Source organism: Oryza sativa, chromosome 1 (assembly GCF_034140825.1).
Source record: "Oryza sativa Japonica Group chromosome 1, ASM3414082v1".
NCBI lineage: Eukaryota > Viridiplantae > Streptophyta > Magnoliopsida > Poales > Poaceae > Oryza > Oryza sativa.
Genome location: NC_089035.1, coordinates 7,316,716 through 7,329,172, shown reverse-complemented (window position 1 = coordinate 7,329,172; position 12,457 = coordinate 7,316,716). Strand labels below are relative to the sequence as shown.

At 45.1% G+C, this 12,457-nt stretch overlaps 1 protein-coding gene across 1 annotated transcript; it reads left to right on the top strand.

Moving 5' to 3' along the window:
- Positions 1-8,227: 8,227 nt before the first annotated feature.
- On the top strand, positions 8,228-10,472 carry LOC107276826 (protein JINGUBANG). The gene is made up of 2 exons (XM_066308927.1): positions 8,228-10,306; positions 10,401-10,472. Exon 1 carries the CDS (start codon positions 8,676-8,678, stop codon positions 10,251-10,253), a length of 1,578 nt encoding a protein of 525 aa, XP_066165024.1. The 5' UTR covers positions 8,228-8,675; the 3' UTR covers positions 10,254-10,306; positions 10,401-10,472.
- Positions 10,473-12,457: the final 1,985 nt, after the last annotated feature.

The following is a 12,457-nucleotide window of genomic DNA, read 5'->3' as shown; positions in this document are numbered from 1 at the left end:
CATGATTTGTTATGTTTTTTTTTTCGAAATATACAGCTAGCTGTGCTACTCATGTATACTCCGTACGTCTCAAAATATAAGCATGTTTAGTTGTAAATTTAGACGACCGCTAGTCCGATCCAGATCACTACTACAAAACCCCTCATAGGCACCGACTCATCGGCACCCTATTGATCTTTTCCCACCTTTGCGGAATGAAAAAAAAAATATAGAACCGACACCTTTGAACAATTACCGGTGCCAGTTCTAATTAAGGAAAAACCGATATCAATATCCGGTTTATAAAAAAGAACCGGCACCTATAGATGATCTAGGTGTCGGTTTTTATTAAATTAGCACCTATTGTATAATATAGGTGCCGGTTCTTTTAAAAAAGTGACACCAACAAAACTGAGCCGAACCACCCAACGAAAGTGAGCCGAGCTGATCTGGTACTTTTATTTTAGTCCACCGACACACCCAACACCTTATCCACTCGGTTTCTCTATATTAGTCTCCGCCTTTCTCGCGTGCTTCTCTCCGCCACCCCCTATCCTTCCATCCTCCCATGCTTGCGCCTCTCTCTCGTATGCCGCCGCCTCCGCCCCCACCGCTTACGCTTGCGCCTTCTCTACCCCTCTCCCCTTCTCATCCTCTTGACCCCTTCCACGGTCATGGTGTGCTTGGCGGCCAAGTTGAGGGGGGCATGGTTAATTTTAATTTAACCTGCACCTATGAATCAATATCTATGATATATTTTGTAATAGTGTATGCGCGAAGTTAATTGCACATGGTTCTCGATCTCTCTTATATGGGCTGGGGTACGTCAATATATAGAAAAAAATATTAGCAAAGACGTAGCGTGATTGTGCTGGGTAGCTGGGCTGACAGTGTCCCACACGGCTAAGCCTCATCAAATTATTTAGCAGAGATCAACCAACATAATAATACACTTTGGAAATATAGGAATTTGCTCATGTTATTTTTTGACATGAACAGTGGCTCATGCGATACTATTTTCTAGATCCGACATTAATTACTCACTAAAACCATCACCCATGTGTGTTTTCAATTAGTACATTACTGATGATACATTTTGATATCCTTGCGAAGGGGTAGTACATATGTACAAGGCCAACACATTTAACACAAGGAGACACAGCAAGGACACAAATTAACAGCGCACATTTGCTAGCTAGCTACCATGCACAGAAACGGAACGAGGACATAATCCAAAACTTTAGGGTTGCTTCTCTGCTCCGCCATGACGCCAATGCATAATATAATTGTGTCGGCTACCTGCACAGTGCGCATGTTTAATCTGTTTCTTCCTTTCTTCTTCTTCTTCCTATTAAGACTCGCTTAGGTGGTGTTTGGATCCGGGGACTTTACTTTAGTCTCTATATTTAGACACTAATTTAGAGTATTAAATATAGACTACTTAAAAAATAATTACATAAATAAAAGCTAATTTGTGAGACAATTTTTAAGCCTAATTAATCCATAATTAGAGAATGTTTACTGTAGTATCACATAGGCTAATCATAGATTAATTAGGCTCAATAGATTCGTCTCGCGAATTAGTCCAAGATTATGGATATGTTTTATTAATAGTCTACGTTTAATATTTATAATTAGTGTCCAAACATCCGATGTGATAGGAACTTAAAAGTTTTAGTCTCATCTAAACAGGGTCTTACTGAAGACATGTATACATAGTGTTCTGATCAGTGTACAGTGTACTGTACCATGGCCCCAACTTAACGGTACTGTGCACATAATTTCGCAAGGGAACATGCATGACAATGGCATGCCCAGCTCAATTCGATTGTAGGCCCTCCACGCCACAAAATTGGTCCTAACAGGATCGTTCAATTGCCACTTTTGATATTCTACCTCATAGCATATTTTGTAGTAAAAACCGGTGATCACCCAATACATGTGAGTATAGCTCGTTATTTGAATGATTTCTTCCGATCGACGTGAATTCGCAGTGGACCATATACCAATCAAGCTGGGTTCGTGCGTCTAGCACTAGCGTGACTATGAAGTGATAAGTCCGACTCGAGCTAGTTCTCAGGCTAATTCAGAGCAGAAAGACGACGGTGAACACTGAGAAGGCCTGAGCATAGTTAATTTTTACAACAAAATAAATCATAGGGTAAAACTTAAAACTAAAGTGATAATTAATAATTGAGATAGTTAATTTACGCAATTTTTACCTTGGCCGAAAGCTATGCTGACAAGTGAACAACACGCTTGCCGTTGCCGACATCTCTTGTACGTACATAAGCTAGCGACGATCACGGTGGTTCAATAAATTAATCAAGAGACGAGACGACAGCGTATATAGATCGAAAAATTAATCACGAAACGACAGGGTATAGATGAAATATAAATTAAACCCACGCTTATAATTAAGTCGGCCACCGAAGCAGAAGCTAGATAGAGCTAAAGACCAATGCAACAACAGATCATAGATCGCTTTTACACTTGTGTGTGTACCACCATTAACTGTACGCGCTTCGATCTGTACTACGAATAGTAGAGTCTCTGGTCCTCGATTCATCGTCCTATATATATATATATGAACACACTTAATTAAACGCATATGATATGCATCTGCAGCTAGCTAGCTGCTACTCCCTCCGTTTCAATTTCTGAGACAATAATTCCAATATATAATGTGAGCACTTTTATAATTGTTTGATCAGTGCTTAAAAAGGGAATCCAAGAAACTCAAAATTGAACCAATTAGACGACTTTGCATCTAGCTTTATCTTATTCTTAAACTTTACTGAATAAACCTATTAATACTTATCTATAAATTAATCCTATATAAGTATTCCTATTAATTGTGGTTAGGTGTATCCACGTACGTCACCCTACTATATCAGCAATTAGATGAGAGAGTATGTGCGATATATGAATATCATATCGTTCTATTAAATCTAAGCATCACTGGATACTTATATTGTCGAAACAAGATTTCGGCAATACTAAAAGGAGGTGGCTATCAAGCTAGAAAAGTGGATGGATTTAGAGACAATGAATTTTATACAGGTTCAGGCCTTCTTAATAAGAAATAATATCCTACTCCTGTCCGGGGATTGATCCGCCGAGTGTATTATTGATCGTATGATCTGGGAGAAAATCGTGCCCCAAGAGGCACCCGGACCCCTCCTTATATAGGGGAAGGGGTCCGTAGTACAGCCCATATCCCTAACGGAATAGGAATAGGTAGTTACAGATAAGATACAATTGTAACCGACTAGGATCCCGGGTATTTCCTTGACATACGTTTAGAATTTAACCCGAGTCCCTGTAAAGATATTATTTTATCTATACATGGCACCCCATACCCAGTCGGATATACATGCCGTATGGGTATGGGGTATCCATAATCTCCACATATATCATTGCAGCATAGCTTTACTTTTTTATATAGGATACTCTTGTTTGAAGTGGGATGCCATAAATCACTGACCTTCTTCTTATTCTCTCTATTTAATCCAGGAACCAATAGACACCCATGCCGTAAATTCTAAGCCACCCTTACCATTTCATTCAGGAAAAATATGTGGTGGAAACCACAAATGTAGTGTAAACTTGGAAACTATTGTTGGATCAAAAAATGGACGTCCGAAATTCGTCCACGTAATCACGAGTTAAAACTCATGAGTACATCCATGAGTAAAATTTTTACTCGAGATGACGTAGAGGAATCTCAGACATTCATTTTTCGATTCAACGGTAGTTTCCAAGTTTCCACTAAATATGTGGTTTCCACTAAATATTATCCCATTCATTTATCTTCATTTTCAGTTTCACATGCATGAGCTTGATGAAGAATCAAGAACATATATATTCCTCTCTAGAAGCCCATATGTTTTGCCACTGATATAATCAGCCAAGAATAGGTGCCAGTCAAGAAATAGATTGTACGTGCTCTGTTCATGTTTCATGCATCATTTTGTATTTTTAGTGTGATTTTCTTACACATGCATCTTCCTCATAATTGCAGTATAATTTTTCCTATTTTCTACATGTATCGCATCTCTAATCCCTTCTCTATGCAGCATGCGAGATCCAAGAAATGCTCTATTCATGCATATATGAAGCTCTACTATAAAAACGATTTTTTACCAACGTTGGCTTTTTATTTTTACAGGCGTACAAAAAAAACCCTTTTATAACCGTTTGCAAAAATAGTCAAAGAACCTCTAGATTTAGACCCGCCTATAAAAATAATGTATTTTCGCACACCTTCAAGTTCAGGAGTGGATGGCCATCTGAAAAAATCGTTTTGGTCCGTTTGTAAAAATGATTTTTCTCATAGTGAAGCTTAATACGGCTGGGATCCGCCGGCCAGGGCCCCGCCGTCGATCGATATCAATCGGCGCCGGGAAAAAAGGCGCCGACGTACAGGGGCGGACCTAGGGGGTGTGCCGGGTTGGCACCGGCATACCCAATTTTTTTGGAAAAAAATACTAGGATGTAGTATGAAATCAAATGACATAAAAATGGAATCCTCTCAGAAAATAGAATATAACAATGATCACGGTTTAGAAATCAAATCAGGGGAAGAGGAAAGGAATAGATGAAGAGAAACAGTGGGGGGGGGGCAGCTAGATATATAGATTAGGACATGGGATTGATTGTTCTGAATTTTATTGATTTTTCATGAATTATGGGCCATATTTGAATAGAATTTTGAAAAAGCCGACCAAAATCTGTCGAAATTTTTCCATCAAAATTAGGTGTTTTCTTTTTAAAAAAATATATGGTGGAGTGATCGCTAGAATGAACACACCCGGTACAATTTTTCTGGGTCCGCCACTATCGACGTATGACACGCGACAGCAGGAGCACGAATTTTAAGTTATATATATAAGCCTATTAAGTGGCACGTACGGACGTAGGTAACAGCTGCCAATTATATTTATGCGCATTGTTACATGCGATTATGTTAGTCAAAACGATAATTTTCAGGCGATCTACAACGGGCTTAATTAATTACTCTTTTCATTCTAGTACATCCATTTCAAAATATATTGCATATTTTATTTTATTTTTTTTAGATGAGGTTTTGACTAATAGTTGCTTTCTTAATATGTTATTTATGTGACACAATAGTATAATCATACGGAAGTAATTTTGAATATGAAACTAATAACATCAGTTTTGCTTCACAAAAAAATTATTACAAAAGTAAATGTTGGTTAGAGTCTTATTCTCACAAAACAAAATGCACTCTATATTTTGAAATTGGGGGAGTACAACAAGTCATTTTAGACTTGTCTTAACTCAAACTTCTACGAAGTCTAATCAAATTTATAGAAGATGTAAATACACCACCAAATCAATTAGTTCATTAAATTCACTAAATCTACCATTATTTTTATTCGGTATATTTGTTTTGCGTTGAAACTATTACTTCTCCTGCGGTTTTTAATTAATAGATATCGCCATTAATTTGTGTGTGTATTTGACCATTTGTTTCATTTAATATACTTTAAGCAATACTTAGATACTACAACTATCCTATAATATAAGTTATTTTCAACTATTTAGGAGTACAAGACTAAACAGTTCTTGCATTGTTTTTTCAATTCCCGTCTAAACTGATCATCAACCGAGTACCGACATGTTGTAATGCAGCCGTATGAACAAATCGCTTCGACTGATCAGTCGTGCGTACGGCCTCCGATAGTTATATATATTGTGTACTGAATGGATATACCTCGTCTGCAGCAGCAGGACTACTTGAATTACCTCATTGCCTGTACTCTCCTGCTGTACCCCTTAGGTAGATCGAGCAAACAGTGGCCAGCCGGCTGATATAATTGCATGCACGTATACGTTAAATGATCAGTAATTGTGCAATAAAATATGGGAGTTAATTTGCTACTCAACTCTGTCCCAAATTATAAGGGCTATATTTTTTTTACACGGTTTTCAATAACATACTTTGACAAGTATTTTATTTCATTCTATGATTCCAACAAATATGAAATTAGCATCACATGAAAGTACTTCAAAATAATTAGTATAGATATAATTAGTATGATTATTAGTCAAAAGCTACCGAGATTGATTTTCCTTAAAAATGAGGCGCCCTATAATTTGGAATGGAGGGAGTACTTCTCTTCGTCTTAAAAAATATTTTTATAAGGGATTAGCAATACAAATTAACGCAGAGCTAAAATTTCTTATTTTAAGATATGGAGATAAAATATAATACTTGTCGTTGTTTTGCAAGGCGGTGTGACAATCATGGTTAATTAGGGGTCCTTCAGAACGTGCTGATTTCAAACAATTTTATTGAATTTCTATGTGGGAATTATATTCAATTCAATCACCGTATGATTTTGATATGATGAACCGTGTTTCCAAAGGAGGCATTAGTTTTGTGGGGTGGGAGGAGGTTGGGATCAAGGGTTGGAGGGAAGAGGAGGTACGGATGCATAATGCCACCAAAGCCATAGGGGAAATGGTATAGTGGTGTGTGTTTTTATTTGGCAAATGGGTTTGGTGTGGGTAGTGTTGAGAGGCTACGAGTTAAGGATGTCAGAGATGTAGGACACAAATAGTTGAAAATAACTCTTAACGGAGCAAATGGAGAAACAACAATAGTAACACTAGGCTAGCTTGTTAGTGGAAAAAGATAGGGAGAGTGATAGAGTTATATGTGGGTCAAGGAAAAAAGGCTTAATAGCTAGATAGCTTTTGCATAAGATAAAAGATAAAATTACATACATCACCTCTTATTGCTACAACTTCGCTTTGACTACATGGCCGGTCCACCATTACTCAGCCAATCAATATATCGATTATAATTAAAAAGTGATTTTGAATTCTAGAACTCGATTTTTGGATTAATCTTTGGGCTCTTTTTAAAAAAAATTTCCCAACTCTTTTATAATCTAAACTCGATCGCTTTGTAAACTGAGTTTCGATTTACAATTTTGTGAAATATTGCACATCAATATTCTCTACATTACCATTTTTTATAGAATTGTTTGTAACTATCCATATATATTGTACTCATATTTGATAAGTAAAATGGTACTCTACTAGAGAACATCCTCAAAATCTATTTATTATGCAAGGGTATGAATAATGCAAGCCCCTCTGATGTGCGATTTTAAAGTGAGATAGCATGCCACATAAGCATGGGGCTAATTTCAACATAGTTTCTCCACAATGCAAGCTATTGTTGATGGGATCCATAGTAATATACTATTTTACCACCTTCTTATTTGAGCTTTAGTCCTTCAATTAGTTCTTTTTATTTTTTTGGTCCAAAATTATGCATATAGTACCCCCAATAGAAAAGAGAAATTGTATAAACACACATAAGCCCTTTCCCTACCATCGCGGGCATCAAGTCCCACTATAGGCCTATCCCCTCTTCCCGCCTCGACAATGAGCACCACTGCCGCCAGCGTCTTACCTCTTCCAAACCTCGGCAATGAGCGTTGTCACTGCTGACCTCTGTGTGTGTGTGTATGTGTGTTCACCGTGACGAGCTCCCTCTCTAGCAGACTCTCCCCTCACCTAGAGTCGCATCTCCCCTCCTACTAGATAGGCGTTGCCGCCATTATCCCCTCCTCCTCACCAAGCCGCGGGTGGTGTAGATCAAGCCAGCGGGGGCGACGAAGATCAGGGCAACCGGCACCAACGACAACCTTGACAATGGTAAGACATGCGGATGGTGTAACTGTGTAAAGGATCTCAGCGCGACAGATAGTGCGAGGTGTCGAGGGTGAAGCATGCCGGGACGATCGAGGAGGGCCATCGCCAATCCCCCATGGTGTCATGCGCCTGGGCATCTTCCAAAGCAGGGCACTCGTGTCTCATAGAAGGCATGAGCACCCCGCGCGAAGACACGGCCCTCTCTCCTCCACGGGCTACGTGGATCCTACGAAGGTACTCGCCAGCGTGGCGCATTGTCCATGGCCGAAACAAAGCAACAATCCCACCAGAGATGACACCACCAAAATTCACCACTAGCCGCTTCTTACGGCAGTACACACTGCAGTAACTAAACCATGCAGTTCCTTGCCGGGACGACGTCGACGTTTGTAGCTATAGCTAAGCCTAGGCCTAGCTTGCCGTTGCCTGCACGCGCGCCGTACGTACGTACATCCACACACTGACAGCCATCAATCTCGCGATCGAGATCTTGCAAGATCCTCTCATCAACCGTCCGATCGACGTCGTCCTCGCTCGCCGCCGGCCAGCCATGGCCGCCGTGGCCGTGGCCATATTTACCTCCGGCGAGTACACGCATGTGCACGCGATATACATCGAGATCTTTACCCTCTCTTTGCCCATATCTTCCCACCTCGTACCGTACGCGCCATTTACTCCGCCCCCCTTAACTCCGGCGAGTAATGGCGCTCCCGCCGTGGTACCCCACCACCACCACCGCGCGCCGCTGCATATCCTCGCCGTCCACGTAGACGACTAGCTCGCCCATCCACCACTCCTTCGTTTCATCGACCTCGATTTATACCTCGATTTAACGTGGCGTTGGTGGGCAGTATAGCTAGCTACTAGCATGGATGCGATCAATTCGTCGTCGTCGTCGTCGTCGTCGCCATTGTTGTCGTCATCGTGGTGGTAGGTGGTAGAGTACTGAGCTGGAGGTTTAGTGGTGCAGGGAGAGGATCAGGGAGGTAGAGCTAGTCATGGAGTTTGGGAGGAGGAAGAGCTTTAGCTTCTTTGAGGAGGACTGGAAGGCGCGGCCAACGGCGGCGGCGCGGACGCCGGTGCACCACCACTACGCGCGGTCGCCGGCGAGGGAGGCGGCGCCGCACACGCCGCCGAGGCTGAGCCTCTCGTCGGTGCATGGGGTGGAGCTGCCGGGGTTGGTCGGAGTTGGGGGAGGTGGTGGTGGTGGTGGTGGTGTCGGGGGGATGTGCTCGCCGTGGGTGCAGTCGCCGCTGCACGGGAGGGTTCGGTTCCCGCCGTCGCCGGCGGCGATCTACCACTGCCTCTCCGCGCTGCACCGGCTCGACGGCGACGTGCACGCGCTCGCCGTGGCGAGGGGGGTGCTGTTCACGGCGTCCGACAGCGGCCGCGTCCGGGCGTGGGCGGCGCCCGGGTGCTTCAACCGCGGGTACCTCGACGTCGGGCGCGGCCGCGTCCCGGCGATCGCCGCGTGCGGCGGCACGCTGGTCACCTCCCACAGCCGCGACCACCACGTCCGCGTGTGGACGGTGTGCGCCTCCGCCGTGTGCGACCACATCCGCGCCAAGAAGGCCGCCACGCTCCCGGCGAAGGGCGGCATCCTCTCCTTCACCAAGCGGCGGCCGCCGCACCACCGCGACACCGTGTCGTGCCTGGTGCTCCACGCCGTCGCGGGCCTCCTCTACACGGCGTCGCACGACCACACCGTGAAGGCGTGGAAGCTCTCCGACGGCAGCTGCGCCGACTCGTTCGTCGCCCACGACGGCGCCATCAACGCCATGCTCATCAACGAGGCCGACGGCTGCATCTTCACCGGCTCCGCCGACGGCACCGTCAAGATGTGGCGGCGCGTGTACGGCGGCACCACGCACGCCCTCATCATCGCCCTCCGCTCCGAGCTGTCGCCGGTGAACGCGCTGACGCTCTGCCACGCCGCCGCCGCCACGGGCGCCACCCGCCGGTGCTTCCTCTACGCCGGCTCCTCCGACGGGTACGTCAACGTGTGGGAGAAGGAGGCGAGCGCGGGGCGGCCGGCGCACGCCGGCTTCCTCAAGGGCCACCGCCTCGCCGTCTTCTGCCTCGCCTCCGGCTGCGGCGGCCGGGTGGTGGTGAGCGGGTCGGAGGACGCCACCATGCGGGTGTGGCGGCGCGACGGCAAGGGCGGGAGCACGTCGCACACCTGCCTCGCCGTGATCGAGGGCCACCGCGGGCCGGTCCGGTGCCTGGCGGTGGGCGGCGGCGAGGCCGGCGATGTGGAGGGGAGCATGGTGGTGTACAGCGCCGGTCTGGACAAGAGCGTCAAGGTGTGGAGGATACGCGTCGTCGGGAAGGAGGAGGAGGAAGACGACGACGAGGATGACCTGGACGACGACGACGTCGACGTCGTCGTCGGCGAGGAGGACGCGGCGGAGACGATGTCGACAGCTGCAGGGAAGGTCGACACGGAGGCGAGGGACGAGGCGGCGGCGGCGGCGGCGGTGGTCGCCGAGGAAGAGGCGGAGGTGGTGGTCGGGCTCGGCGCGACGCCGGTGCTGTCGCCGGTGTGGGTGGAGAAGCGGCGGACGAGCCGAGGGTGACACCGTACATCTCGACGACGACGACGAGGAGGCGGCCATGACGGCCATGCATGGTAAATTAATTAACCAGCTCGGTCTTGATCGTGGTTAATTAGCAAGTCCTGTTCCTCCAGCTGATGATTAATTTTTTTTGTTCAATTTCTACAGTGTTGAATTGCTTGGTAAATAGTAGTGGTAGTAACATAAGTACGTTTCACCACTATATGGCCTGTTTGGATAGCTTCTGCCTGCCGAAGATTCTTTTAGAAGCCACTACTGTTAGACAGTCCAGATTTTCACTCGAATTCTAAGAATCCGTAGTTGTAGAATCCAAAAAATAAACTAGAAATCACAAGCTATGTTTTCCAGCTTCTCCAGGTTCTCACCAGCTAGCTTCTCACCGGTTGTTTCTCAGAATTTTAAGCTCCCAAAACAGGACATAGGGTCGTTTGGAAGAGACGAGTGAGATCGTGTGGGGGCAAGGGCCAATTGGTCTCCCTCTGTGCCGTACGGCCCACGCGCACATGGTTGGTGGACCAGAGCATATAAGGACGCACCTGTGGGCTGGGCTGGACGGTCCAGGTCTCTGGAGCCAGGCTAGATTTAGAAGGTACGCGTACAGCCTTGTCATGTTGTCCCATCGCACACACTTGCACAAGAAATTACTCCAAAAGGGCAGAGGCAATGTACGGCTTGGCCCATGGCAAAGGGCGGCCCAGCAAGTCATTAGACGAATATACGGAGCCGGGGGACCTCTCCTCGATCTGCACAGGCGCGGGGGTGTAATTAAATCGACTTCTCCGGCTAAATGTCAACGCAAAGCATGATTACGTATTTATGTTCCTCTTCTTCCCATATTATGGAGCTACGAAATACTCCCTCCGTTTCGAAATGTTTGACGCCGTTGACTTTTTAGCACATGTTTGACCGTTCGTCTTATTCAAAAACTTTTGTGAAATATGTAAAATTATATGCCTACATAAAAATATATTTAACAATGAATCAAATGATAGGAAAAGAATTAATAATTACTTAAATTTTTTGAATAAGACGAACGGTCAAACATGTGCTAAAAAGTCAACGGCGTCAAACATTTCGAAACGGAGGGAGTACTCCGTATACACAAAGCATGAGTACCGCAAACACCAAATACAACGACGAGATATATAACTTTCCTTAGAAAATCCGCAAAAAAAAGTCAAATATAAGTGTAGACTGTAGTATACTCATATTGTACGAAAATGCTGCCGCTCGGTCGCCCAGAGGAGGAGGAGAAAATCGGGCGCTCCCCCCTCCCTCCACGACGTGCCCATGTGTTTCTACTGGGACCCCACTGTCGACGTTTGATGTCACGACTACGGTATTTGGACAGTATGGGGATCGTTGGTGTTAGGATATACGCGAGACTGAGGTAAAAGAGACGGAGACAGGGATTTTTATACAGGTTCAGGCCCCTAAGTTATCAGGTAATAACCGTACATTCTGTTGGCCGAAGCCGGTATTGCTTTTATTCATGATAATCACACCAGTATAATATTTGGGGTAGCCCATCTAACTGTTGTCGACATGGCGGTCTGACGATCTGACTCGTAGTCGACAACAGGGTAGCCTTCCTCCTCGAATCCGTGCCCGGCGAGATCAGAGATAGCGTTTTTGTCTCTCCTGACAGTATCCGGAGACACCGTAGGGTACTAGCCGTGCTTATCCCTGAAGTCAATATCCGGCGGCGTGTCTTGGCGTATGTAGGCCTCTATGTTGATTGTGTTGAGTGTTGATCCTCCGTTAATCGCCCCCTCTCCTCCTAGGGGGGCTTTTATTTATACCCATAGGTGTTCCCTTGTCCAAGTAGAACTAGGGAAACCAATATGGATACAATCCGAGTAGTTCTCATCGTTTCCATGTAGAACTTTGGTTGCCTTTCCTTATCGGAACTCCTCCTATATCCGAAGATTGTTTCCGTATAGGACACGGTATGTGGTGGGTCCTGCCGAGATTTAGTCGACTACTATTAGGTATGTGGTATCCATAACCCTGACACCCACCATGTGTCCTTACTACTTGCCACATATCTTCACCATATACTCTATTGCAAAAAAAAAAACTCACATATTTTGGAAATCCCCTATTAAGGGAAATTTGATTTATTTTTTGTTCCACCAAAAATGTTTCACTTAGTGTATTCACAATGTTTCACTATGTATAGATCTAATGTTGCAGTGAACTGA

What these genes read in the sequence shown, in the direction of transcription:
- LOC107276826 (XM_066308927.1), top strand. Translation starts at nt 8,676, where the DNA reads ATGGAGTTTGGGAGGAGGAAGAGCTTTAGCTTCTTTGAGGAGGACTGG.